The sequence below is a fragment of the Erithacus rubecula genome (assembly GCF_903797595.1).
Source record: "Erithacus rubecula genome assembly, chromosome: 3".
Classification (NCBI taxonomy): Eukaryota; Metazoa; Chordata; class Aves; order Passeriformes; family Muscicapidae; genus Erithacus; species Erithacus rubecula.
The window spans coordinates 125502501-125530039 of NC_136689.1; the positions used below are offsets into that span (position 1 = coordinate 125502501).

Sequence of the window (27539 nt, forward strand, 5' to 3'; positions counted from 1 at the left end):
GCCAGCAGTGAGCCCAGGTGGCCAGGAAGGAATCCTGGCCTGTGTCAGCAATAGTGTGGCAGCAGGAGCAGGGCAGGAATTGTCCCCTGTGCTGGGCACTGCTGAGGTCACACCTTGAGTGCTGTGTCCAGTTCTGGCCCCTCAGCTCAGGAAGGACATTGAGGAGCTGGAGAGAGTCCAGAGGAGGGAAACGGAGCTGGGGAAGGGTCTGGAGCACAGATCCTGTGAGGAGCGGCTGAGGGAGCTGGGGGTGTTCAGCCTGGAGAAAAAGAGGCTCAGAGGTGACTTTATTGCTTTCTGCAATACCTGAAAGGAGGATGGAGCCAGGAGTGGCTCAGTCTCCTCTCCCAAGTAACAGCACAAGAGGAGATGGCCCCAGGTTGTGCCAGGGGAGGGTTAAATTCGATATCAGGGGAGAAATTCTTCACAGAAAGGGTTGCAAAGCATTAGAACAGGCTGTTCAGGGAGGTGGTGGAGTCACCATCCCTGGATGTATCTAAAAGATATGTGGATGTGGCATTTAGGGATGTGGTTTCATGGAATTTTAGGATTCTTAAGGTTTGAAAAGACCTTTAAAATTATCAAGTCCAACTGTCAACCCAACACCAGCACCATGTTCACCATTGAATCATGTCCTCAAGTGCCATGTCCACTTGCTTTTTCAACATTTCCAGGGATGGTGAATCCCAACTTTAGTTGTGAAGTTGGCAGTACCAAGTTAATGGTTGGACTTGATAATCTTAGAGCCTTTTCCAACCTAAATTCTTCTATGATTCTATTTAAATACATCTTTCATAGAGAGGGAAGGTGAAATGTTTGTAAAAGTCCAGAATATTATGGTTAATTTGAACAACACATTTTCCCTGACATGCTGTCCTGAACTTGGTGATGTTTGTTTCCTTGTTTGTCTTTTGTAAAATGTGAATCTCTGTTTTACTGCTGACTTTATGTGGATTTTACAATATTTACAGCAGGATTAGGACCTCACTACTGGTTGGTGCTTAACAATTGGATCACCTACATGGTGCAATATTAAGAATAATCTATATAATTATAATTTTTAAAATTATTCTCCAGGTTTCACTAAATGGGAAAAATACTAGATATTCAGTCTCTGCAGAAATTAGAACTACCTGAATTAGACCAATAAATGAACAAAAATATCTTTAAATGCTCATGTCTACAAGTTTTTATCCCTTTACTAGCAAAATAACACTGTCTGTAACTGGCTGAATTAGGGCATGTATTTCTCAACTCTCCTTCTTGGCTATAGATAAAATAGTGACTGCTCCAGCTGCTCTTTTGAGCTACTGCCTTGTGCTGTGTGTTGTTCCTTGTCCTACACAGCAATACAGAGGGGGGAAAAAAAGTGAACCAATGTTCCAATGTTCTCCTGTATGCAGTGGTGGCACATGAGAAAATCAGAAACCATGTAATCTAAGAAAAACTAAGGAAACCATGTCTTAAATTATTTAAAATACTTTAAAACCCCACAAATCTTCAGTTAAGTTTTTTTCCTTCCTGGGAATGATTACCTCTAGGAAATTTCTCTAGCATGTATTTTTACTGCAGGGTAAGGCTGCTCATAAGTACAGGACTGGTGTGTCAGGGAATGTCTGTCTGTGGGCAGCCTTTTATTTAATATTACATTCCTGAGACATACATTTAAAATGTTTTGGAATTCTGGCTTACTTCTTGCTTTTGGTGCTGATTTGTCCACGTGCTCCTGTCTTCTTCCATCCTGAGTGAAATGATGATGAAGGCAGAGATGAAAGGTTTCCTGTATGAGACACACACACACACCTGGGTGGGTGTTTCATTTTGTAGTGGTGTAGCCCTCCACAGACCTGCAACCTCAGTGCAGTTTGTTGAAGAATGTGATCATATTTTAACAGGCAGAAAACGTGCATTTCTCCTATATACCTTTCTACATAACACCCTTTCTGCATTTAGTTTCTGTTTTTATTCAAATTTATTCTCTACATTCAATAACACATTCATTTTAATTTGAAGTCAAATCTTAAGGCCACTTTTAGAACACGAATGTGCTTAGGAAAATTTCTTCAAGAAGCCCATATATCCTTTAGCATCTATTAGTAATTTTCTGTGAATTCAAATATAGGTCTCCCTAGAGGTCAAAATACTGTGATGAGATCTGTACATGTCCTTTGCAGCGGACGCTTCCTTCTCAGTGTTTCCAGATACTAATGGATAAGGTGTTAACACTCCTGGCTGAGGTTTGTGACCCAGCTGTCTAGAACCCCTGTGCCTTTTGCAGATGATGACTGGTACCTGTGCCAGGTGACACTGGTGGCCCCGGAGGAGGAGCTGCTGTCCTGGGCCATGCACCCGTTCCCGTTCCTGGCGCGCGTCGACCCCGATGCGCGCAAGGGCACTCTGGTGTACCAGCTGGTGGCACGCTCCAGCAGCCATGGAAACACCTCTGCTGGCATCACTTACACACTCCTTGAAGGTGGGGCTGCTCTGGGAAAAGGGTAGAATTCTGTTTAGTTGCAGGTGTTTCTTACCAAGTTCCCGTTTTGTAATTTAGTTGGTAGATTTTTCCCTTGGGGAATCCTTAAAGATACAGCAAGTACAGCAAGCAGAAGCTGGAAGTGCTGTAAGTAAAAGTTATGTGGATGGGAGTCTTTCTTGTTGCCATTTTCTTTGCTTATTTTGAGATTGATGGCAGCATTACTGTTAACTGAAGGCTCCATTTCTTACTCATTGTTGTCTCTTTTGCACTGCACTGGTCAACAAAACAGTGTGAGTGAAAGACAAGGTGAACAACTGGAAAGGTGAAAAGAAGTTCATCCAAGGACGTGGGTGGATGAATTGAGGATAGCTTACCTTGAAAAGGGGAAGGTGCAAATGTTCCTGCTGTGGGCTTGTCTCAGAGCAGCTTTGTGCATATGTTGGTAGGTGGTGAGGAGCGATTCCGGGTGGATAAGGACACTGGCATCATCATGACCACTGGCTTGCCTTTGACGTGGAACAAGGAGTATGTGGTTACTGTGGAAGCCTCTGATGAGTATGGCAACAAGAGCCCCTATGCCTCCATTTCCATCCTGGCAGGCTCCCGACCTCCACAGTTCACCAACATGTCCTACAGCGTGTTTGTCCCTGAAAACACTCCAGCAGGAGAAAAGTGAGTTGTGCTTGGTTAGGTGACTCCCTCCCTGCAGTCTGAGAGGAGTTTCACAGAGCACAGTAGAGTGAAACTTTTGTGGTTTTGCTTCTCAGGGCTACACATATGCATTTGCCTATTACACTTTAAAATTAATGTTGTATTTTCTAAAAGAAATTACACCTTTTCTGATGTTTCAGAGTCTCCAGTGGGGCATGAATCATTAATTATTTTAATGCTTTTGGGGTCTTAGTGCATTGCATCATAAATTAGAACAGCCAAACTACTGGTTATGCATCTCCTGGTGATTTAAACAAATGCTTGAAAAATAATCTTTTAACTGACCAGATCTGGAGTAGTTTGTGTTCTGTTTGACTTGTATTTAAATTTCTAGGAAAACTAGTCATTGCCAGACTCTTGAGATAACAGCAGCAGTGTGGAGCACAAATAGATAAAGCTCAATCTTCAAGGGGCTCTGGTGTTACATGAAAAATAGCTAAGCCAAGTCACAGTGGGGAGATGCTCTTAAGCTGGTTCTGAGTTTATTGTCACTGTTCAGCTACTTGAGAGCAGAATGGGCTTTAAGGAGCAGGTGGAACAGTGCCATAAGGCCCCTAAGGAGCAGGAAACCTCAAAATAAACTGATGACCTAGGAAAAATTGCTGGAGATGTGCCACTAATCCTTAAGAGAGACTGAATGAGAAGGAGGAGGGAAATTTCTCTACTTCCCAGGAGCTTTTAGTGAGATGAGCTAAAAGTGTATTATGCTGGTGAAAGACTGGTGTGAGAGGTGGAGCTTCAAAACATAAGTCACAGTAGGGAGGCAAACATTCCTTTATGTCCTGCCAAGGTGAACAGCAGGATCTGGAAAGCCCTGTGCTCCATGGGTTTCTCATCCATGTCTGAGCCCTTTTCTTTTCTGAATATACAACTACAGAGAAACTCAGAAGTATAGTCGGTCAATTACTTGGGAATAACTGAGAAACTGGGGGTAAACCAATAACCACGGTCATGCATTTAAAAGGCTAAAATAGGGAAGAAAAAGACACTTTAGTGTTAGTAGGGATTGAAATGGGTTGTTATTTCAGCACTGCTATGTCAGTGAATGAGTTTGGTGAGAGAAGGTAGATGTGCTCCCTGTAGCAAAAGGGGTTTCTAGTCTGAACACAAAGCTGAGCCAAGCATTGACAGAGTGAGCGAGACACCTTTCCTCATCCTATCCTCCTCCTCCAGCTGCTGAGGGCACAGCTTTGGTTGTTACTGTTTTGAAGCAAATGTTGTTCTCTGTTCTTTGCAGAGTAGCAGTTGTTGAGGCTGTTTCCTTCCAGAGCCAGCCTCTTTCCTACAGTCTCCTGACAAACCCCTCCGGGCTGTTCCGGGTGAGGCAGGAGAGTGGGGAGCTCAGCCTGACCCACCCCGTGGACTACGAGAGCGAGCACCACCTCTACCAGCTGCTGCTGAGAGCCATGGAAGCTGAGAGCACCCTCAGCACTGTGACTGAGGTACCTGAATCTCTTCACATCCTACCCATGGTCTGCAATCCTTGCTAGGATTGCTCCAGGTTACACACATGGGTAGCCCAGTACACTGTGAGGATGCTGGGCTGGGAGGAGGACTTGTAGAACAGGCAGAAATCTGGCATCTGACCTGGGTTCACACCTAGGCTCTGCAAATACCTCTTGTTATTACATTTTGGATTTGCTCCCATCTGGGGAGTGGAGGAGAAAATACTTCTCTGTGTTACAGGGATAGTGTGAGAAAAATGGCATCAGGGGTGTAAGGGTGGGACAGCAGCAAAAGCACTGAGTGCCACTGCAGTGTCCCAAAGGAGGTGCTCTTTTAGCAGTGTTGAAGCTAAAATCCATTCTCAGTGTGTCCTTTCTCCTCAGGTCATGGTCCATATCACTGATGAAAATGACTGTTCTCCCGAATTCCAGCGCTCCATCTACAGCAGAGACAACGTTCCCGAAACCATTCCTGTTGGGACATCTCTTCTGCAAGGTGGGGACCATCCAAGGATTCCTTTCAGTTCTGCCACAGGCCTGCTAGTTTGTTACTTTCCATGTTCTGGCCATGAGGAAATGCTCTCTTCCACAGATGTGGATGCAGCTTTCCTGGCAGTCTGTGGATGACTTTTAGGTTTCCTGGAAGCAGAGTTGTGAGTGTCTCCACATGAGGATCACTGTATTGTGCTCAAGGAGAGATCCTGTGGTGTCCAAGGACAGTTAAAGAAGCTGATGGGAAGTGGCTTAGTTTCCTTTAAATGTTGTAGCTGTCTTTTAGTTCATCTTGGGAATCTTTTTGTATCCCAGAAGCAGCTGCAATTAGTTTTTCTCTTCTTAAGGTCTTTTTAAAATGGGCAGCAAGTTTTGTCAAATAGCATTATATATGCATATTATCTATACACATATACATATATATGTATTATATACAGCATTAATGCTATATAACTGACTTGCAAAGTGTTAAAGGAAAAATCTTTTGAAAGCATGTGAATTTACATTTATGACTGTGGCCAAACATCCCATGTTTGTTGTTTTTAACATGGCCATGTGTCACTTGTGTGCACCCTGAGTGCACAGATGACATTTTTAGAGGCTAAAACAGTATCCTGATAAAATTATTTAGGGGATATGAGCCTTGAGAAGTATTTGCCAAAGCAAGACTTGCAAAAAGACAAGCAAAAAGATAAAAATGTAAATTTCCCAAAGCTGGAGCTGAACTCTGCAGGTTGCAGAGGTGATAAGAAGCTTAACTTCCCTGTGTAAGGAGGGCCTGCTTTCTCTAAACATTTGCTAAGAGAGTTCAGAGCTTGTCATACTTAATTTTAGATTTAATTGCTTTTGGGAAGAAAGAAATTGGTCAGAATAACCAAATCCTAAAATTCCTAAGCATGTGATTTTCCTTAAAGAGATCACTGTTCTTCTGTCCAGAGGACTTTGTAAAGCTTGTCAAAATTCTACTTGTGGGGGAAAAAATGAATACCCCATGTCCAAAGCAGGCAGAATGTCAAAGCTGTGCAATTGCATCCCATGTTGTTTCTTGCCACATGGGGTACATTTCAAGAGAAAGAGGCATCTTAGAAAAGAAAGTGTGAGTTGGAAGTATAGTGACAGTCAGTGGAAATGAGTGGAAAATACTCACCTGCTGGGGAAGGGCTGAGCAGGGTTGTTAGTGGCTGCAAAGAAGCTGCACCTTGTGCAGAATGGGACCTGTGCTACTAACTCTGGCTGCCAAAGCAAGAATCTCAGAAAAAAAAAAAAGACAAACAGCTCTTACCCTCATTGTAGTTCCTCAAGGGGTGGGATATTGCAGCCTCAGAATGACCCACAGACAAAAATAAATGCAAATAAGAGACAGCTTTTGCCATTCTGGGTATGCCTGTAGCTGCTGGTGACAGTGCAAAAGGTAGTGTGATATATGCTTTTGTTAAAACTGTGGATGATGCAGATGTAGGTTTCAGTTATCAGCTGCTTTTATTTTAGCACAGTCGAAGTCTGAAGCACAGAGGGTGCTCTCAAAGGGCTCTCAGCCTTCAGCTGCCTCACTGTGCCAGCAGAGGAAGGCTTGGAGCTGTGGCTGGCAGCTCAGTCAGCTTTTGAACCAGAATTAGGTTGAATAAGCTAGTTCAGAACACGTGCAAAGCCCGCACAGAGCTGCTTGTTTGGCATATGATCCTTAAAATATCCTTTGCAATGCACATCACTTTCCAGGATGGAATGAAATGGAGAAGAATAGAATTCTCAGTTGCTATTGGGAAGTAAGGCATGTTTCTGTCATGTACATGTGAGAGCCACATTCCTTATTTGCCAGAAAACATCTGGGGGAAAGAAGTGTATCGTTAAGCATAGAATGTGTTTTTGTGAGTGGTTACAAGGGCTCACTAATGACTGTAGATTAAATCAGGATTTTTCCAATCAAATAAGTTTTTGACATCCTGCATTTCTAAAAACAATATTTAACCACTATATTTGACAGATTTAAATCACTGTCATTTTAGTCTTTCTTGAGTTTTTAATATATTTTGTCTGTTAGTGCAGCAAGAGAGTGATTAACTCTAAAACCCTTGATTTTGTAGTTTGTAACATACACAAATGTCTAGTCACAGCAGGATTTGGAGAGATTTTAAACAAAATGTTCAGCCAGTCTAAATATCCTTGTAAACAAAGATGAGTAACTTTACACAGGCAGCTGTAGTTGAAATTTTTTGCAACTAAGTAGAACAGCTCTTCAGTGTGCATTTGAAATCATTCTCTGCTCCTTTCCTGTTTTGAGTTAATATTCTGATAGAGGTGGGTTGGTTCTGCCACCCCTCTGTGGATGATGCAGCAGCTTGCTGGGATGTCCATGCACTGCAGTCACTGCTCTGCCTACAGAAGGCTGTGTGCTCCCACAGTGGCTGCATCTGGATCCCATTGGTAGAATAAGGAGTTTGTTCATTACCAGTGTGGGTATGATGTGAAACCTCATTGTTAGGCGAGAAAAATTGCAAGGTAATTGGAGAGGTGAGCTTCTGCTCTTAAAAATCACTTTTGATGCTGTGCTGTGGGCTCTAGGTCTTTGTTGTGCCAGTTTGCTGCTTCTGAGCAGATGGGACACTCAGCACACTCAATAAACACTTACTAGGGAGGAATGTTTAATCACTCTTCATACCTTGAAGCACCAGGTAATTAAACAGTATATAACTAGCTGGGAGCTAATTAAATTTGAACATAGCATTCCTGGAAAGAGCGAGGAACCCATTTATGACTGATAATGTTCAACCAATGTGTATACTGATTGTGTGCTAATTACCAGTGCTGATTGCTATTTGTACAAAGCATTTTGTGCAGTTCTGGGGTCACAGCTCTCTTGCAAATTCACCTGGCGGCGATCAGGTTGGAGCAGAGGGAAGCATTCTTTTGATTTCTCACTCCCGGCATCCTGCTAAGTTCCCAGACTCCAACCACCAAAAAAAAAAAAAAAAGAAAAAGAAAAAGAAAAAAAAAAAACTTTTGTGGATGAAACAGCCTGTTCTCAAAAGCTAGCAAAAAAGCAGAGTTGGCTTGGTGGGAAACAGCATAACCAAGCCTCCTTTGCAGTATGACTGTTGTGTTAAATGTGTTCTCTAACAGTGCTCGCAACAGACTGCGACTCCGGCTCCAACGCTGAGATCTCTTACTTCATCCAGAGCACTGATTTTTCCATCACACGTCACGGGGTCATCAATTCTAACCAGAGGCTGAACTTTGAGCGGGCGAACCACATGTACGAGTTTGTGGTGATAGCTGTGGACAAAGGACATCCCCCTCGGACGGGGACGGCGTCCGTGCGCATCCGAGTGGCCAACGTCAACGACGAGGCTCCTGTCTTCTCCCAGCCCGTGTAAGGCACCTTGGGCACCTGCCTTGGCTTTAAAATAGGCTGCTCATACATGTAACCTTAGCAGCACTTGGCTAAATGGTCACTTGTTTGGTGCACCAGTGAAATTGAAGGGTAATTTCTATATACAAAGGCTTTAGGACTTGGACTTTCATTTCTAGGTCATGTATTAAAAAAATACATCATTTGTGATACCAGAATATTGACTTTATAGAGAGAGAACAGAATGAATCAAAGACCTATCTATACAGGGAATGATTTTGGCTGCGTTGACTCCTCGGTCTCACAGAGATTTTCCATGTATAAATAGGTGACAAATAAATATGGTAGTTTGCAAACACTAAAACCTAAATTTAGCATCAACAGATTGTATTGAAAGCTAATTTCATGAGCCCTTGCTTGGTTAAGACACCTTTTTCTTTCCTGTCCCTTGTCAATACAATTTCTATTCTTTGCACAATTTTGAAGTATGAACATGTTTTAAATACAAAACATACATATATTTATTTACAAGGTTAAGTACTTCATTGCACTCATCTCTGTAGTATCTGATTTGTAGTATCCATTAATATACAGGGACACAAGAAACACTGCAAGGCAGATGCTAGTCCTTTTTCTCAACTTTAGGAGATATATGATCCTGGTTTACAGTACAGTGTATTATGGTGCATATTGTTATCTTCCAATGGATCCTTCAAAATTACATCTATCAAAAGTACAGGATTACAATCCTAAAATAAGTACCCTATGTTGAACAAATAAGATCTAAGTCATATCTTAAACTAATTTAAGATTCCATGGTTGCATGCCCAAAGCTTTAAAAGACCATTCATAATGAATTGATAATCTTGCTGATGGTTAACATGGTTATTCTGCTGCCATTGCTCCCTTATGTCATCAGTTACAGGACTTTCCTTTCGGAGGATGCTGGTCCTGGCACCCTGGTGGCCACTGTTCGGGCAGAGGACCCTGATGGGGATGGGCTCCTTTATCTCATTACAGGAGGCAATGAGGAGGGCAACTTTGAGCTGGATAGCCAGAAAGGTAAGGAAAGAGGGTTAAGAACACAGTTATTTGCTGTCTAATCTCTATTGACTCTGCTCCACCTGTATGTCAAAAACTGTAAGAAATACCAAATTTACATAATCCACAAATGGGAATGTTTTGTATCAGTGAGGAGTATTTCCTTGATGTCATGGTTGCTCTTCAACTATCAGCCAAAACTTGGGATCCTGGTCCAAGGTTGTGCAGAGTAAGATGACAGGTTCCTGTGCTTTGCAACCAAAATACAAACTGAGCCAGCAATACAGTGACAGAGAAATGTGATGCTCACTTGATTTTGTGTGTTTACACAGTAAATTAACATGACACTTAATTCTTCCAAATTCAGGTATCATTAAACTCCGGAGAAACCCACCACCCAGTCTGAAAGGGCCACAGTACACCCTGAATGTCACTGCCATAGATGACAATGCCTCGGGGGGACCCACTCCTCTCAGCAGTTTTGCTGAGGTTGTTGTAGGAGTTAATGACATTAATAACAACAAGCCTGTCTTTAGAGAGGTAAGATGTCTTTCTGCAGAGATTCTTTTCCCATCTAAGCTATAACTGGGGTAATAGTCTCCATAGCTATGGTGGGCTGAAGGGTCTGTGTGTATAGAGCAGAATGAACTTGTAAGTGAACAGCAGTCAGCTCTCTTCATAGAGGAAGTGTAAAGTCTTCATTCTCCTTTTTCCTTCCTTTCCCTTAAGGGTTGATTTCTTTGTGTGCATAAGTAATAGTAGTGATTTTCTTTGAAGTTTTTCTCAAACCTGCTGGAAAAAGTATTGACACTGTGCAGCCAATTCACGTGCCTCTGTGTAATATTTAGGGTCGGATGTTTGGGTGTATTTTTAGTGCGCTTACTACAGTGACAGCACCTGGGTTCTGGAGAATCAGCCTCCAGGCACGCATGTGCTGCAGGTGGAAGCCTATGATGCAGACCTTGGCATCAATGGAGAGGTGAAGTATGGGCTCATGCACCGAGATGGAGCTTCCCTGGGCTTCAGCATTGACCCCGACACAGGTCAGTGGCTTCAGGTTACTGAGGAAAAGTGAAAATGAAATGGTGTTGTAATGAAAATGCTGCTCTATCCCTATGTCCATGTGGGCTTGTGCTAACCATGTAACTGCAGGGTTAGGTGTGACAGTTTATAACATAAACACTGGAAAATGCTCAGGGGATGTAAATAGCCATGCAGATTAGATTAGATTAGATTAGATTAGATGACAGTTGTAGTGATTCAAATCATAGTAGCATAGAATGGTTTGGGTTGGAAGAGACCTGAAATATCGTTGATTTCCAACACCTCTGCTGTGGGCAGGGACACCTTCCACTAGACCAGGCTGCCCAATGCCCCATCCAACCTGGCCTTGAACACTTCCAGAAATGAGGCTTCCACAGCTTCCCTGGACAACCTGTGTTGGGCAGTCTCACCTGTAAAGAATCTCTTCCTGATCTAAACCTGTTCTCCCTCAGTTTAAAGCCTTTACCCCTTGTCCTATCACTGCATGCCCATAGACCCTCTCCAGCTCTTGTGTAGGCCACCTTTAGGTACTGGAAGGTGGTGAAAGGTCTCCCTGGAACCTTCTTTTCTCCAGGCTGAAAAATCCCAACTCAGTCTGTCTTCACAGGAAAGGTGTTCCAACCCTCTGATCATCTTCATGTCTCTCCTCTGGATCCACTCCAACAGATCCACATTCTTCTTATATTATCTACAAATGAAATAGAGAAACAAGCCCCAGTTGAATAAGAAGATAAAAATGTGTTCAGTATCATGTACCTTCCTTTTTGGATCAAGGGTAGCTATAAAAATGCAGAGCAGAAAGTGTGAATTTTACAGATTAAGTTTATTCTTCCCAATAATGTGGCCACAATTTATTTCTCATCTCATGCACAAATAGGAGATCCAGTGCACTGCTGGCAAAACCCTTCTACCAGAACAGGGTAGAACAATGTCTTAATATATTATTTATTTCAAATGAAGATGCTATATAGTTGTTGATGTTTCTATAGTAAAAATAGGAAAATGGGAAATTGTTATGTCTAGGTCCGTGCAGGAGACTGGAAGGGACTACAACAGAGCTGAAGAACTCTGAGTAAGAGAACTATGTCTAGAAGTGGCCTCAAGAAGACCAGTTTGAAATCTGATAAGAATAAAATAGATGAGGTAGGGAGAGACATGATTAGTAGGGAGGAAAACCTGAAGATTTGGAGAAAATGGTTTGATTTATCCACTATATACTTGGACTGGAGTAAACCTAGGGAGGCCCTTCAATGAGAAGGAGAAAGTTCTGTGTTCCATGAGCCATGAGATAGCAAGATACTCAGACTAAGCTTCTTATCAGGGCAGCAGGGAAAAGGTGACATGTGAGGAGAGGAGAGACAGGAGCTGGAGTTGGTCTGGTCCAAGACATGCATTACAGGGTTGGCGAGGATCGAGCTTCATGGTTGTGTTGCATGCAGTCAAAGCTTCCTTTTGCACAGGAGAGTGCAGATTCCTGTCTGTGAATCCATGCTGGTCTGTGGCAGGAGGTGACACGCAGGACAGGGGGTGTCTGTGTTTGCAGGGGCCATCAGCACCACGCGGAGTTTCGACCGGGAGGAGCAGCGGGAGCACACTCTGTGTGTCACTGCCACGGACCGGGCGCGGGAGCCGCTGATCGGCGTGTGCCAGCTCACCGTGCTCATCGCCGACCTCAACGACAACGACCCCACCTTTGAGAACAGCCGCTACCAGTGTGAGTGCTGCTTACCACCACTGCCCCCTCAATCCTGATAGAAGGTTATTCCTCATAACAGTGGTCAGCCTGTTGGGTGACCAATCTTCCTTTGTTCCTTCCTTCATTTACCAGTGCCCTGGTTTGAAGGACAGGTGTCTGCCGATAAAGGCAGAAGCTTCTCTTTGAAATGGAGAATGTAAACCTCCTCTCTCCAAATTATTACAATTTTGAAATTAAGGGGCTCTCCGGCAAAGATATGGGAATTATGAATAACAGTTCTTTACTAGGAAAATTAAAATAGAAATGCAATATTACAAAGAACAATCCCAACCCTGACAGAGTCAGAATCCAACCTGACATCCTGTCAGTCAGTCAGGGTGTTGGTAGCAGTCCCAATAAATGGTGGCTACAGTCCTCCTGCAGTGGCAGATGTGGTTCAGCTGAAGCAGTGCTCCTGTAGAAGGTGCAGTTTTTCCTCTGAAGGTCCAGGGATGATGTGGAAAAGGTCCAGCTTTCCTTTGGAGTCCGGTGGAAAGAAGGTAACTTGCTGTCCAAAATCTCCATTTTTATCTAGGTAGAAAAGCTTGGCTCCTCCCCCTGCCTGGAGCATCTCTCAGTGGGATGATGTAATTTTATCAGTCATACAGTGGGACTCAATGGCTCAGCAGCAGAGGATATCTTCAGGGAGGAAGGATAGGTTGTGGTAAAGATAAAGATGATTACCCCAACTGGTTTTAAAAATGGCCCATTAGCAGATGGTATGTGCCACAGAGATAAGGAAATCACTGTCCCACCTGGCTTCAACAGATGGTGGTAGAATACACATTTCTGGCCACATCCTATATTGCAACCCAAGACAACCAGTTATTGTTTAACCCAACATCAGTGGAAATGTACAGAATTAGCCAGTCCTCTTTAGGTATTGCAGTTCTCTTAAAAACATGGACATACTTCAGTCCTGCAGATGAGACAGATCTAATCCCTTCTCTTTGCAGCCTTTTCCTGTCCAGCTCTTTGCCACACTGAATTTTTATTTGGTGTCCCAAAACAAAACATGACATCCTAGTTGGGAAATCATCAAACCTGACTCGAAGTACCATTGTCATCCGTGTCTCTGTAGCACAGCACCTCTGTTTGAATAGACTGAAGTGGCATTTATGTTATGTCAAACAGCACAAAATCCTTGGTTTCTAGGCTGCCTTTGGCGGGGAGCCAATGCCTGCTGTATCTGTCCTGCTGAGCTAGATTTTCCCATTTGCCCTGGTGACATTCCCTTTTTCATCCCCACATGATATGCTTTACATCAGTCTTTTGTTTAATTTGACTCGATGCTTCTCCACTAGAATCCTGCATTTCATTACACTTGGACTCTCTACATTTACTGTCATCCACAAGTCATGAGCATAATCTCTAGTTGTTGGACTGGAACAGGTCCTTCCTTGCATAATTACTTGAAAATGAAAAAAAAATGTTGTATCTGCCAACAACTTCATTTTGGAGGGTTTTTTTGTCACTTGTGTAAAAATGTCATGGAGGGCAAAGCAGTGACCAATGCCTTATTAAAATGAAGATGGCTTATAGAGAAATATTTTTGAGCACAGCAGACAACTCCCTGAAGTAATGGTTGTGCAAAGATGAACTTTTCTATTCTACCATCACACATGCCCTTCAGGTGAAACTGCCCATGATTTAAAGCTGTGAAGCTGAGAAGTTTCATTTGTAATTATGGTGGCTTCAGCACTTCTGAGGAACAGGCAGATTTTTTTTCTTTAGTCATGAGCAGAGGGTACCAGCAAAGGTTCTGAAGCAAAGGCAGGTTTTTGAGATGGCAAAACTGCAGATAACAAGGCCATGTTATGCCTAGCACTTTCCCAGCATCTCTACATAAGTAATCAATGCTTGAACGTCACAGAATTAAAAATAGCTTCTCCCCTAACCAGATCAAATGCCATTAGTCATAGGTTTCTATTCATCCTGGAAACTGCTGGTTCTTTACTCTCAGCACTAGGATGTTGGTCAAATTCCTGATTTAGCCATGCATCTTATCATCTGTCTGCAAAATAGACATTAAAGAAATGCTTAACTGTAGTAGGGATGGTACAGTAAACATTAAAGTTGTGTCAGCAACAAGCAAAGCACATGAAATGAGAGAGTACCACCCTTCCAAGTAACTTTGTTTATTTTCTTACAATGCAATTTAACAGAGTTTGACTGTTAAAGATAGCATAAACACAGGCACAGACACACCCACATAAAAAAGCATAAACACAAAAAAGGAGTATTTTACAATTATTTTTGGAAGTTAATTCAATTTTCATTGATCTGTCTTAGTGCTGGTCAATCTCTTGTGAGATAAGCTTTGTCTGTTACTGACATACCAAAGACAAGAATCTCAGGACAATTAAATGACACAGGGATGAGTGAAGCCAATTAAATCTCAAATTATTGTTCATGGAGCAAGTGGTTGCTGTTGTTTAAAGTTGTACTACTCTACTACTACAGACTGTAGACATTTAAGGAGAAAACCAAAACAGAAAACATGAACACTCTATAAGTAGCATGCAGTTCTGATTATCCCACCTCAAAAATACTACAGGAGACACATATAAGGGACATCAAAGGTATGAAATAGTTTCTGAGCAAGACACAAATTAACAGACTGACTAGGTAGCCTAAACCCAACTGCAGCAGCCTTCCCACTGTCAGTTTTTATACACTGAGCTGATGGAGCCTTAGTACAAGGAAACAGCTCAAAAACACAATCAGGCAAGCACACATAGCTATTTGAAGGAGGAATTGGGACTGGATGGCTGAGGACAGAGGGAAGAGCTGGACCAAAAATCAGCGTAATATGAAGATGACGGTGGAAGAAAGACAGCTGGCAGGGGTGTGATAACTTCATATAAAACTGTGCCTCGCAGAGTGGAGGGGCGCAGGAAATGACTGCTCATGATTTCCCATCATTTGGTTGGTGTCCCTTCCAGAAATCAGGCTTTAGGAAGACAGAATTAATTTCTGTGCAGTGGAGTCTTCAAATGTGTGACTTTGCCACCTGATTTTTAGATGACAATTAGATGATAATTCAGATGACAATTTCAAAGAAGGATTGGTGTCTCTAGAACTGTGGGCAGAAGGACACAATCTCTGACACAGGTGGATTTCTGGGAACAGGGAATCAAAACCTAAGGAAAAGGACACACATACAATGATCATTGCCTTTGCCCTGGGCAGCTTCTCCAAAACACTGAGGGTTTGGAGGCATCTTTGCTTTGACCCGAGTCTTTGTGCTTTGCAATTACCTAGTGCCTCCCACTGGCAGCGCTGCCAGCACCACTCATATTCAAGATTAATTCAATTCACACAGAATTCCCTTTGGTGCCAACTGCTTTTATCATCAGCTGAGCCCAGCAGGCTGGGCTGTGATCTGAAGCAGTGGATGTGCAAGCTGCTGTGGAGAGGCACAAGTGCTGGCAGCAGCAGTGTCAGTAAATCTGCAGCACCTGCAGCTCACTAACAGCCCAGCATGGCAGGGGACAGGTAAGAGGAGCTAAAAGGGACTATAGACACTGCTGGTGGCAATACTTTATAACCTGCCTCAGCACAGAAATGTTTAATCTCCCATGAAGGCAACAATGGTGTTTTACAGGGGTATTTCTTTACAAATACAGCCTGATAAAGCAGAACAGACCTGTTCACAACGCCTTTGTCTTTTCAAAGACTTCCTCAGCGAAGACACTCCAGTGGGGATGAGTTTCCTCCGAGTTGCAGCTCACGACAGTGACCAGGGTGTGAATGCTGCTGTCACATACTCGATGTTAGAGCATCAGCTGGAATACTTCCAGATCAACCCCAGCACAGGCTGGGTGTATGTGAATTGCCCGCTACCCCAGGTAATGTGAGACTCCAACTCCTCAAATCCATTGCAGAGGGTTAATTGCGATCTCTTGGCTTGCACAAAAGGGTTTTTGAGTATCCTCTGCTTTGTTTGGCAGCCAACGCGCATCAGCCGCTATATTGTAGCGACAGACGGGGGGAACAGGAGCAGCACGGTGGAGCTGACGGTGACAGTCACCAGTGCACTGAGCCAGCCACCCCGCTGGGAGCAGGGCACATACTGGGTAACCATCCCCGAAAACACCATTCGTGACACCAGCATTGTGGTATGTTAAAAGCCTGATTACTCCTCTCCCTCTTCATTTCCACTTCTTCCTCTGCTGTGCTCCAAGTGGATGCTCACTCTGCAGCCTCACTGCCCTGCACTGTTCCCTTGTGAGCCTTCACTACTGCATACCCATTAAAGTTTGTCACAGAATAGGCTGGCATTTCAGCTGGCAGCAGTTTTCCCAGTGAATTCTTGCCCAAATGGCCCTCAAGGTGTACTTCTACAGGAGCAAAAGTTGTGCATTGCCAGCAAAGGAAATCCTTGAGTGTTCCTGCCAAGGGCCAGCTCCTCACTCCTCCATCCTCAGTGGGCTGTGCTATCTGCTTGTCTTTCCTAAAGCTTTTCTCAGTTTAGCACGAGAGCATGGAGTGACACAGTTTGCTTCAGACTCTTCTAACTCAAATTCCTTTTTAACCCATAGAGACTTAGTCTTTAAGGACATTGCCTTCTGTATTTTCATTCTTGCTTTCCTCCTCCTGTACGAATATTCAAGCTCTTGCAAAAAATTTAGGGGATGGGGATTTTTCTTCTGTAACTTGCTGGGTAAAATGTACAACTCATTGGAGAAATGGTCTCCTTATGGATCGGCTTTGCTTTGGAAGGAGGAGAGAGGAGGGATTTCCTTCAGCTGTGCTTGGCACATTTACAGGTAGATAAATTTCCTGTTGATTAAACCTGCATCAAACCTAGATACTGTAAAATAAGACTCAGCTCTGTAAATGTTTCTGTTTTGTCTGTCACCCGAGTCATACAGGCATGTGTGTTCTTGGAGAACATACACGTATGTATGCTTCTGCCATCAAACTCAACACCTAACTCTTGCAACCCTGTGCTTCATGAATGTATGTGGTGGCTCTTTTCTTCTTCAGACCATCAAAGCCACATCCCCTCTTGGTGATCCCAGGGTTACGTATAATCTGGAGGAGGGTCAAGTTCCAGAGACTAACATGCCAGTTCGTTTCTATCTGAAGCCAAACAGAGCTGATGGATCTGCTTCTCTTCTAGTCGCTGAGCCACTTGACTTTGAGACAACTAAGTTTTTCACCCTGACAGTCCGGGCACAAAATGTAGCAATGACTCCTTTAGCTTCCTTTGCCACTGTTTGTGTGAATATAACAGGTAAGCTTTGCTGCTGTTCAGAACAATATTCTTATTATTTTTAGCATAATGCCACAAATTAAGGTAATACCATGAGATGCCAGGCTGCCTCAGAATGCTTTTTACATTTCTGTGCTGTAAAAAGTTCTGCAGTCTTTAAAAAGATCTGTGTGAGAAAACTCCTAGGTACAACTATCAAATGCAGAGATGTGATAGTGCAAAAATATGCTGTCTGAATGTTTAGGCAGCACTAGTGCCTGGTTCTGTAAAGGTAATTAGAAAGATTTTCTTTCAAAAGGAGCAGAAACCAAGTACTTGTTCCAAAGCTATTGAAAGGAGATGAGTATTACTGGAAATAGTCTGTGCTATAGAAAGAGAAACAGCCCAGCTAGGCTGGGTTTGTGTTGGATATCTGTTTAGGGGTTTTTGCTGCATTCAGAATTTTCCATTGCATACTGAGATTACAACTACAGAAGCAAAATTGCAAAGATCCTTATGATAAGTGCAATTTTTCAAAAATTTGATCCAAACCTCCTTATAGCAGGATCTTTTCGTAAGGCTCTGTTTAGGTAGATCCACATAAAGCTGTAAATCTGATATTAATCCCTGCTTTTTGCAGGATTAGTGGAGTTATTACTTAGAGGCAGACATTCAGTGAAAATATGAATAAATGAAGTCTCCAGCAAAACATTTGTCTTTCCCACCACCGTGGAAATGAGAATTGGGGTAGTAATTTGAAAGGGAATCCAACTTTCCTGCTTCACTTTATTGTGACGTTGTCCTGTCCACAATCCACCAATGCAAAACCCCTCCAGACTGTAGAGCAGAGTCTGAGCCTCATTGTAGGTTATGGACTCTATCCCAGAAGGTTTTTCCTGTAGTGCAGTTATTGGTACCAAAATTTTGCCAAAACTTCATTCTGCTCACAGGAAAGAAAACTTTTCAGTAACTTAGCTGTGGATGAAAGCTCTCTTGGTCCTGATATTCATGGACTTAGTTTATCTCTGGTCAAATCATTAGGCAGTATCTCAGCTGGGATTAGGCCACTATCTCCCAGAAACTGCCCAGTGTCTGTAAAATGCCTCCTGACTGCTGCCACGAGAATGGGAAAACCCAGAGCAAGATTGCTTATTACAATAAACAATGTAAATTTTTTCCTCCAAGCAAAATACAACTGCAGGGGAAAAAAACCAAAACACAGTAAACTAAAATGCCTTCAAATATTTTCTTACCATGATCCTCATCACCTCCCTTTTCAGATGTCAATGATAATGTTCCATTCTTCATGTCCTCAAACTACGAGGTGTCTGTGCCAGAAGGAGCTGATGTTGGCACATCCGTGGTTCAGGTGTTGGCTATGGACTTGGACTCTGGCCTTCATGGAGAGGTTTGACCTTAATCCAGTTCTTTTCCTCACAATACCTGAGTGGTAGTATTGTAATTAATGAGATTATGCTGTCAGCAGCTGGCAGGATAATGAGCCACCAGCACTTCTTACAGCACTTGTCAAGCAATTGTCTTTCTTGTGGCTGATGTGCATCACATGGGATACAGGCAGAGAAGATGCTGTTGGTGATCTCAGGGTCCTGCAGCTTGGCAGCTCATCCTGATCCAGCAATGACAAAGCACTGCAGGATTCTCAGGGCTGCTCCCATGACAAGACAAGTGGATGTGGCTGCAGGATGTTTCCAAACTCTCGCCTCTTTAGCTCATTTTTTAATTGACCATTAGTGATTATTGTTGGCTAAATACCATCATTGGTCAAATCATCATTTGGCCATCATGGTATTAATGACCCAACCCTAGGAAAAAGCAGAATTCTGAAGGGAATTGCTCATTTTCTTTGCATTTTCCTGAGCGATTTCTAAAAATCCAACTAGCTCTGTTGGATGTTCTGAAACTGTCATTTTGCAACTTTTGAAGAGCAGCCTGTGTGGTAGAACAGGCTGGTGCTGCTCTGGGCATGACTTGGAGGGAAGATGGAAATGGTGTTTTTTCAGAGAATGACCTTTATTAAAGGGAAAAATGTGAATCTTCCATTGGTGGAGGTTTTCATTTATGCAGTCTTGTTGAACAGGACCCAAATTTTTATCTGCTTTTTTTTTTTTTTTTTTTTTTTTTTTTGAGATCAGAAGCACAGTGGATTACTTGAAGCTGAGGAGACACCAGGGAAAATGCCAGTCCATACATTCTCTCTCCTTTTGTCATTCATGATCATTATTAACTGCTCCTACTGGCCACTGTTGGAGATTAGATACTGGGCTTGATGGGCCTTGATATCACTGGTACAGATGTTCTTCTGTTTGAGAATTCTGCACTTTTTGCATCCAAATGAACAAAATCTTAGAGAAATTATGTTCAGATGATCTGTCTTTCCCCAGGGTGTTGCTACTTTGCAGATAGAACTAGGAGGCTACTGAGGAAGTGGGAGGTCACAGCACTTGGACATACAAATCAAAATTGAAAATGTAACCTCTTTTAACTATTTCTTTTTAGGTTCACTACTTAATATTAAAAGATGCTAATGAGGATTATCAGTTCTTCACCATTGAACCTGAGACAGGAATTATTTCCACCCAGGCATCTTTTGACAGAGAGAAAAGAGCCTCTTACTTGATTGAAGTTCAGTCTCAGGACTTATCAGAATCTGCTAGACCTGGTGTTCACGGGCAGCCCAACACAGGTAAAACTAAGAACAAATTCTATATGGGACTTTTTAACTTTCATAAGCTTGGCAGGTATGTCCACCTCTGCCATTTCTACTCTGTGTGTTCCTCTTGCATCTCCTTCTTAGACACAGCCTACGTGAGGATTTTTGTCAGCGATGTGAATGACAACGCTCCGGCATTTCCTCGGTCGGTGTATGAGGTCAGCGTAGATGAGGACAGAGATGTTGGAACTCCTGTTGTGACAGCAACAGCAAATGATCAAGATGAGGGTGAGTGGATCCTGAATGTCTTTTTAAATCCTTTCAGTGTTACCATGTGTTTGTGTGTAAGGATGCTTTTTTTTACAGACAAGCAGTTGTCTGCATTCAGTACACAATTCCACATTTCAAACATTTGTAAAAGTGGGGAGAGAAGTTCTGGGCACATGGAAGCATTTCTTTGATTAGGTGCTCAGGTTTGTAGTGCAGGGGTTAAGTTAGCTGGCAGTGTCTTTGGGGCAGAATGAAATCACCTGGAATCACAACACTGCTGTAACTTTACACTCGCTCTTTCTGGAGTACATGCTTGCTTTTTGCTGACTCCTGTACTTTCAAGATTTCCCTAGGAGCTAGTTGTATTTACCACTATTGTAGAATATCAAATGTGTGCTTTGTGGTGAGTTAGTGGGTTAAATATGCTTGTGGAAGAATCTGAGAAACAGTGGAAAATGTGGGATGACATGGCCAGAAATGAAGTCAAGAAGAAAGGGAATGTCAGACGTTCCATTTGGGCTCACATTGACATCAGCTCTGATGGTGTGAAGCTGCCCCTACAGTGTGGTGAGACCAGATGGGCAGAGCCAGTCCAACAGCCTGTACCACTAGTCAGTCCCTGCCTTTGCATTTTGCTTACTTTTGTGAGCTGGTCCAACTCAACTTGCCTAAGAGAAACAAATCTATTGATTAAAAGAAGGCCAGCTGGTGCCAGAGCCCAAATGAGAACCAAAGGTGAGAGCTGGCCATTCCTTCCTGTGGCAGTGCTGCAATGCCTGTGCCTCTTAGTGCCCATGCTGCTGCACCTGGGAGAATTTAACTAAAGCTGCTACCAAGTGATGCTCAAACTCTTGCTGCAAAGGTAGCAAGCACTAATGCTGAGCACAGCCTTTTCACTTGCTACCCATCTGTACTCTTCTAGTCTTCTCATCCACAGCTGACTCACAACTTAAAAAGCTGAATATTCTTTTTGTTCCTAGCAGCTCACCTATTTAATTTAGGAATGGAATACTATGTATTTTTTACTTTTCCAAATAAGTAAATGAGAAGCACTAAACAATTTGTTGTTCCTCCTAAAAGTTTTGTTGTTGTTCCTAAAAGTTTTGCAGCAATCAAACAACTGCTGTTGTAGAGGTGGAATGCTCTAAGATGAATTCTTGCTTAAAATGGAGGACTTCTGTTATATTTTAGCACCACCCAGTGGTTTAAAAAAAAGTTAAGGAATACTGGCATTTGAAATGAGAAGCTCAGAAAATATTGAATAAAAATAGCTTCTTGTATTTTCATAGTATGTTACTTTATTATTGGCAAATGAATGCACAGTAATTTAGAGGTACACAATTTCTCCATTATCAATCAACAAGTGCTTGTCTGTGTCTGTAAATGATACTTGTAAATACAAGTGCAAACCTAGCCTCCCATCTACCACATACAAAACCTTCAAATTACATACACAGATCATTCTGTGTATGCTTTTATATTTTATCTCTCACATACACACCAGAACAATCTGGGCAAGTAAAGTTTCTCTTGGCTACATGTGCTTTGTGCATAGCTGGATTGAGCATTCATAAAGTGAACAGGGAGCAATTGTTTCTTTCTCTTATAGGTGCAAATGCCAAACTAAGGTATCAGATCACTTCAGGAAATGTGAAAGGGGTTTTTGATGTGGAACCTGAGATTGGAACAGTCTTCATTGCTCAGCCTCTGGATTATGAACAAGAACAACATTATGAGATCCGGCTTGTAGCTTCTGATGGAAAATGGGAAAACCACACTCTTATCATCATCAATGTTGTCAATAAGAATGATGAAGCACCAGTCTTCACTCAGAATGAATACCAGGGCAGTGTCTTGGAGGAGCTCACAGATCTGCCTGTACTTGTCCTAAAGGTAAAGCAGTTTCCACGATGCAGAGCAAAACCTGGCTTTGTGTTCAGCTCAATCCTATCCATTCACACAAATCCAAAGAGATAGTTAATTTAGAGTGGGTGAGGCCTGGTATTAAGAATTAGCTAGCAACTTTCTGTAAAGAATAGAATAAAATAAGCCTGGTAATTTTGCGTGGTGGACTTGCTCTCTTGACCAACATAAATAGTGCTTGGTTTTGATCTTAAGGGTCATTTCCAAACTGATTCTAAAATTATGTATTCTAAGTGTTGAAAAATGTGACAACTGTCCTTTACAAAGAAGATTTGGTACATTTTGAGTTATTGTATAAGCACAGAATGGTTGGCATGTATACCTCATGCATGTAATGGTTAAATTTATGCTACCAAATAAATGTTACCAGGGATTGTTCTTTGACTCCAGCTCAATCATCTTCATTATTTTGTTGTTAGAGCAGTTCTTGGTAGGCCCAGCTAAAAATCTCCCAAACAATCCCTGGATGCAAATCAGGAGCTGGGAGTACTCCCTGGCCTGGGCTGATTATCAGCTTGGAGATATGGGCTGTTTTCACAGCAGTCTGTTCACTCAGACAGAATCAGCCTCTGCTTGCCTTTGTATTGCAGCACCAAAGAATTTCACAAGAAATATTTGCTCAGCAGAACTGTTATTATTTTCACTTGATTCTTCCTACAGTTTTTTCTCTTTCCAAAATATACTGGGGAGTAGAATGTATTAGTCGGTCAAAACGTCCTCTTCATGTTTCTCTAGGCTGTGCATGATGTTTATTGAAAGAGTACTTGAATGACTCAAACCAATAGATGCTTGCTGTTAAAATGCACACTACTCATTTAGCCTGCTGCCATCCACAAGAGAGCTGTGATTTCCCCTTATTTTTGAACATAAACACTTGCCTGCTGTGGCTTGTTCCAGGTTTCTGCGACAGATCCCGACCAGGCAGCAGATCAAAATGCCATTAACTATTCCCTGCACGGACAGGGAGCCAGCAGCGAATTCAGCATCAATGAGAGCACAGGTGAGATCAGTGCACACAAAAGGCTGGACCGAGAGAAGCGATCGACCTGGCGCTTCCTCGTTCTTGCCACGGATGAGGGCGGAGAGGGACTGACTGGCTTTGCAGACGTGATCATAGAAGTGGGGGACGTGAACGACAACGCGCCCCTTTTCCTCTGCGTGTCCGATGGCTGCTTCATGGGCCGCATCCCTGAGGACTCTCCGGCTGACACTCCTGTCATGGAAATGACAGCGGTGGACCTCGATGACCCCAAGGCTGGTGTAAATGCTGTGCTGACATACAGTATCATTCAGAATGTCAAAAACGAAATTAATTTGAACTTGTTCTCAATTGATCCAGTCAGTGGCACCATCTCTACAGTGCTCGGGGCCCTGGACCGCGAGAAGGAAGACAGGTACCTAGTGGTGGTTGAGGCCAGAGATGGAGGAGGGCTCACTGGGACAGGCACCGCCACTATTTTGGTGACTGACGTAAATGATCATGCTCCAGTCTTCCTGCAAAGGATTTACACAGCATTTGTCTCTGAGAATGCAAGTATTAACACTGAGGTGGTGGTGGTGTCTGCTGTGGACAGAGATGAGGGAGAAAATGCCATGGTGACATTCAGCATTGTCGATGGGGACAATGACCGCAAGTTCTCCATAGAGACAGATGAAGTCAACAACTGTGGATTTATCCGACTACGCAAACAGATTGACTTTGAGAAGCCTCATGAGAGGGTGTTCAATTTGACTGTGAAAGCAGAGGACATGGATTTCTTCAGCATTGCTTACTGTGTGATCTATGTGGAGGATGCGAATGATCACGCTCCTGTCTTCTATCCCCAGTTCTATGAAGTGGCTGCGCTTGGGGAAGATGTACCAGTTGGTACCAAAGTTATTCAGGTTTCTGCTGTGGACTTGGATTCTGGCCTGAATGGGAGGTTTTTTTTCCACCTGATAAACAAGTCTGATCCTGGTGGCCAGTTCTCTTTGGACAGTGATGGGTGGCTGATGGTTGCAGGATTGCTGGATCATGAGACAGTGGCTCAGTACCAACTCATTGTGATTGCCACTGATATGGGACAGCCCCCTCTGACTGGCAGTGCCACCGTTTTAGTGACTCTGCAGGATGTAAATGACAATGGGCCAGAATTCGAGGCCCATTATAACCCAGTGGTCTGGGAAAACACAGCTTCTCCACAGGTTGTCCAGATGAACGAGACCTGCAGGCTGCTGTACGCCAAGGACAGAGACACTGCTGCGAACGGAGCGCCCTTCTCCTTTCGCCTTCTCGGGGATCTCGACAGCCTGACCAGCTTCAGCCTGCAGGACTTCCACAATGGCAGTGCCATGCTCACTGCCCTGCGCACCTTTGACAGGGAGGTGCACAAGGCCTTCTACCTGCCCATCCTGATCACAGACAGTGGGATGCCGCCCATGAGCTCCACCAACACCCTGACCGTGAACATCGGGGACCAGAATGACCACCCGCATTCTGCTGGCTACATGGAATGCCTCATTTACAGCTATGATGGTAAATCACTCCCTGATCTTTGATTCCCAGTGTGACATAAGGTCAAAAGAGGCAGCTTTAAGTTTTACAGGAGGACTCTGTCCTGTTCCACATAAGCTGATAGTAGAGTTGCTACTGAAGTTTGCTTAAACCCCAATAGAGAGCAGCAGGCATGTGGGGCACAGGACTCTGTGCCACTTGATTTGTGGAAGAAAGTGAGCCTTGAAGAAGAAGCATAACAGGCTGCTTTTCTTGGCACCTTTCTGTCAAACTTGAGTAATGGTCTCTTGGTTTCAGATACAGTTTTTGAGCAGCATTAACATATCAGGGGAGAAAAAATTACCAAAGTTCATAGTATAGCTGAAAAATGATGAGTCTAAATGCTGAGACCCTTCTGTCTCCTCCTTAAACCTTTTTCCTTCTCCAGAATGAATTGAATTTTAGTGAATACACCTAAACTGAACTAATATGTAAACTGCTGAAACATTCTCCAAAGTCTTCAGCTGAAAAGTGCTTTTATGGGGGAATTTTCTGTGAATGCTACCTGCATGCAGTAAGAGAAACTGTCTTTCCTTTCTTGCTTAGGCAATTAGGCAGCAGTATCCTTGTGATCTGGTGCCCTCATAATAAGCCCATTAGGAAGATAAACCACACAGGTAAACATATTCTGGGATGCTTGATCCATGTTAGCTCAGGGCATTCCCTCTTCTTCTACTCTGCTCTGTATCCTATGATTTGATAGCACATTAAATAGATTGTCTGTTGTGGCACACTAGGAACTACTGAATAGATGCTGAGCAGATTCACATTTATTTATACTGAAACATTGTACTGCCTGTTGCATGATTACCCAAGTTCAGCTTATTGTTAAATTGAAACCAAGTCTGTTTCTATTTGCTGAGAAACTCCACCTGTAGCTTAAATACCAAACATTTTCATTAAGCCTGAATTCCATTTTAGTTGTTTCTTTAAAATCATCTGTACGTCAGTTAATTTCTGGGAGGGACAATTCATGACCTCAGATCTTTGATTAAATAAAATATAAAGGAGAGACAGAATCAAAAGGATCAAAAAGAGACAGAATCATTGTATATTACATTCATCTGCTGTGGGAATTAAACACCAGGGCATCCTGTGTATTGTCTCCTGCAAAATATCCAGTGAATGTCGCCACAGTTGCCATAGAGGTAGTTTTCTCTCCTTGCATTCAGTTCTTTGGTTGTCCATGTTTGTGCTGTTCCTTGTCACAAGGTGAAGTCCTGCATTTATCCTCTTTGTGTATCCTTGATTCTTTTACTCAGCAGGTTTGTGAATTCAGATTACTATGGCCTTTGCTTCAGAAGTAAGTTTTTGTAAGTAAGTTCCAGAAAACACAATTTTGTCAGTTTTGCTGAAAGGATGCAAAACCAGCAGAATACATGCTGTTTTCCATCTCACCCCAGTCCCACCATTTACTCAAAATAAGCCTGGTCTCTGTTTTGGACATCCTCTCTATCTTGCTGTAATTTCTATCTTGCTGTGATTGCTATTGTTTTTTGCTCTTTATAATCCAGTCTGAATTTTGGTTTTTCATCTGCCAAACACCAATGCCTGTCTAAACCACTTTGTAAATTGGCTGGATAATGCACATAAAATAGTGAAAATTCTCAGAGATTGCTTTTCTTTATTCCTTTCCATTGCTTTTCATTGCAGTAACTTGTAGAATTAAATCTGTTACACAGCAAACATGTGATAAGCAGGGCACCATGTGGCATTTGCAAACTGGTGTACATCTCTCAAGAACTCCCACAACTATGTTTGTAAAGATCTTAAGCTTACAACACGTGTGCTTAGACCATGTTTGTGTGCATGTGAGAGGTCTGACTGTGCCACTTGTGTGCTGTGTTGTTCCAGGTATTCTCCCCACCACTGTACTGGGCCAGGTCAGTGCCCCTGATGCCGATGACTGGGATCGCAAAATCTACCAGTTTGAAGGGAAAGCATCAAGGTATTTGGAAAGAAAAATGGGAGTTGTGTAAATTCTATGGGAAAGTCGAGCACACACAAAATCATAGCAAGTATTTACACTGACCTTTTTTTTTTGAAAACAAGAGCACAAAAGCATTTTGCTGGTCAGAAGTTTCTGTGTGTAGATGTCCAAAAGCCTTCTGGATGTGAGGCTGAGGTAAATAATCCTGCATGTTGACCCAGTCTGCTGCCCATTGCCTCATGGGCCAGAATTCTGAATTCCTGTTCACAGCCATATCCACAATCTGTATCAGTGAGCCACTGCAGGAAACATACCTACTAACTTCTAAATTCCTCCATCCAAGCTCCTGGTGTTTCCACTGTTTTAATACCTTATTTATTTTAGATGTACAGACTTGGGAGTGTCTGGATTGTGACTGGGGCTCTGATGTACATGTGCCACTCAGAGGTTTTGACAGAGGTGTCACTCTCAGTGAATGTGTCTACACTAGGACTTTGCACTGTTCTCAAAGTTATGGATGTTGCATATTTAGTCTTCCTATATAGTTGATACAGCATAGCAGCAGGAAGAAACCTTCATGATACACTGGTGAAGAGTCATTAGGAGCCAACAGGAGACAATGTAAAAAAATTCTGTTCTGCTCTGTCCCTTCACAAGGGAACACATCTGCTTTCTTTGCTAAATAGAAAGTTGTTCAGAAAAACCATCAGTGATGATAATTA

General features: G+C 42.8%; 1 protein-coding gene across 4 annotated transcripts in view; it reads left to right on the forward strand.

The window, feature by feature from the left end:
• Nucleotides 1-27539, forward strand: part of LOC306799292 (neural-cadherin-like) — a 52439-nt gene that overhangs the window by 10454 nt on the left and 14446 nt on the right. For 3 of the 4 annotated variants that reach the window (XM_079300087.1, XM_079300088.1, XM_079300089.1), the window contains exons 2-19: nucleotides 2279-2473; nucleotides 2923-3148; nucleotides 4425-4629; nucleotides 5017-5128; nucleotides 8242-8491; nucleotides 9390-9532; nucleotides 9879-10051; nucleotides 10386-10554; nucleotides 12099-12269; nucleotides 15969-16141; nucleotides 16244-16411; nucleotides 17283-17532; nucleotides 18771-18898; nucleotides 20008-20194; nucleotides 20306-20449; nucleotides 22041-22324; nucleotides 23252-24869; nucleotides 26742-26835. In XM_079300087.1, the coding sequence (XP_079156213.1) occupies nucleotides 2279-2473; nucleotides 2923-3148; nucleotides 4425-4629; nucleotides 5017-5128; nucleotides 8242-8491; nucleotides 9390-9532; nucleotides 9879-10051; nucleotides 10386-10554; nucleotides 12099-12269; nucleotides 15969-16141; nucleotides 16244-16411; nucleotides 17283-17532; nucleotides 18771-18898; nucleotides 20008-20194; nucleotides 20306-20449; nucleotides 22041-22324; nucleotides 23252-24869; nucleotides 26742-26835 (4690 nt within the window). The remainder of the gene's footprint in view (nucleotides 1-2278; nucleotides 2474-2922; nucleotides 3149-4424; nucleotides 4630-5016; nucleotides 5129-8241; nucleotides 8492-9389; nucleotides 9533-9878; nucleotides 10052-10385; nucleotides 10555-12098; nucleotides 12270-15968; nucleotides 16142-16243; nucleotides 16412-17282; nucleotides 17533-18770; nucleotides 18899-20007; nucleotides 20195-20305; nucleotides 20450-22040; nucleotides 22325-23251; nucleotides 24870-26741; nucleotides 26836-27539) is intronic. The other variant, XM_079300090.1, reaches the window with a different exon arrangement.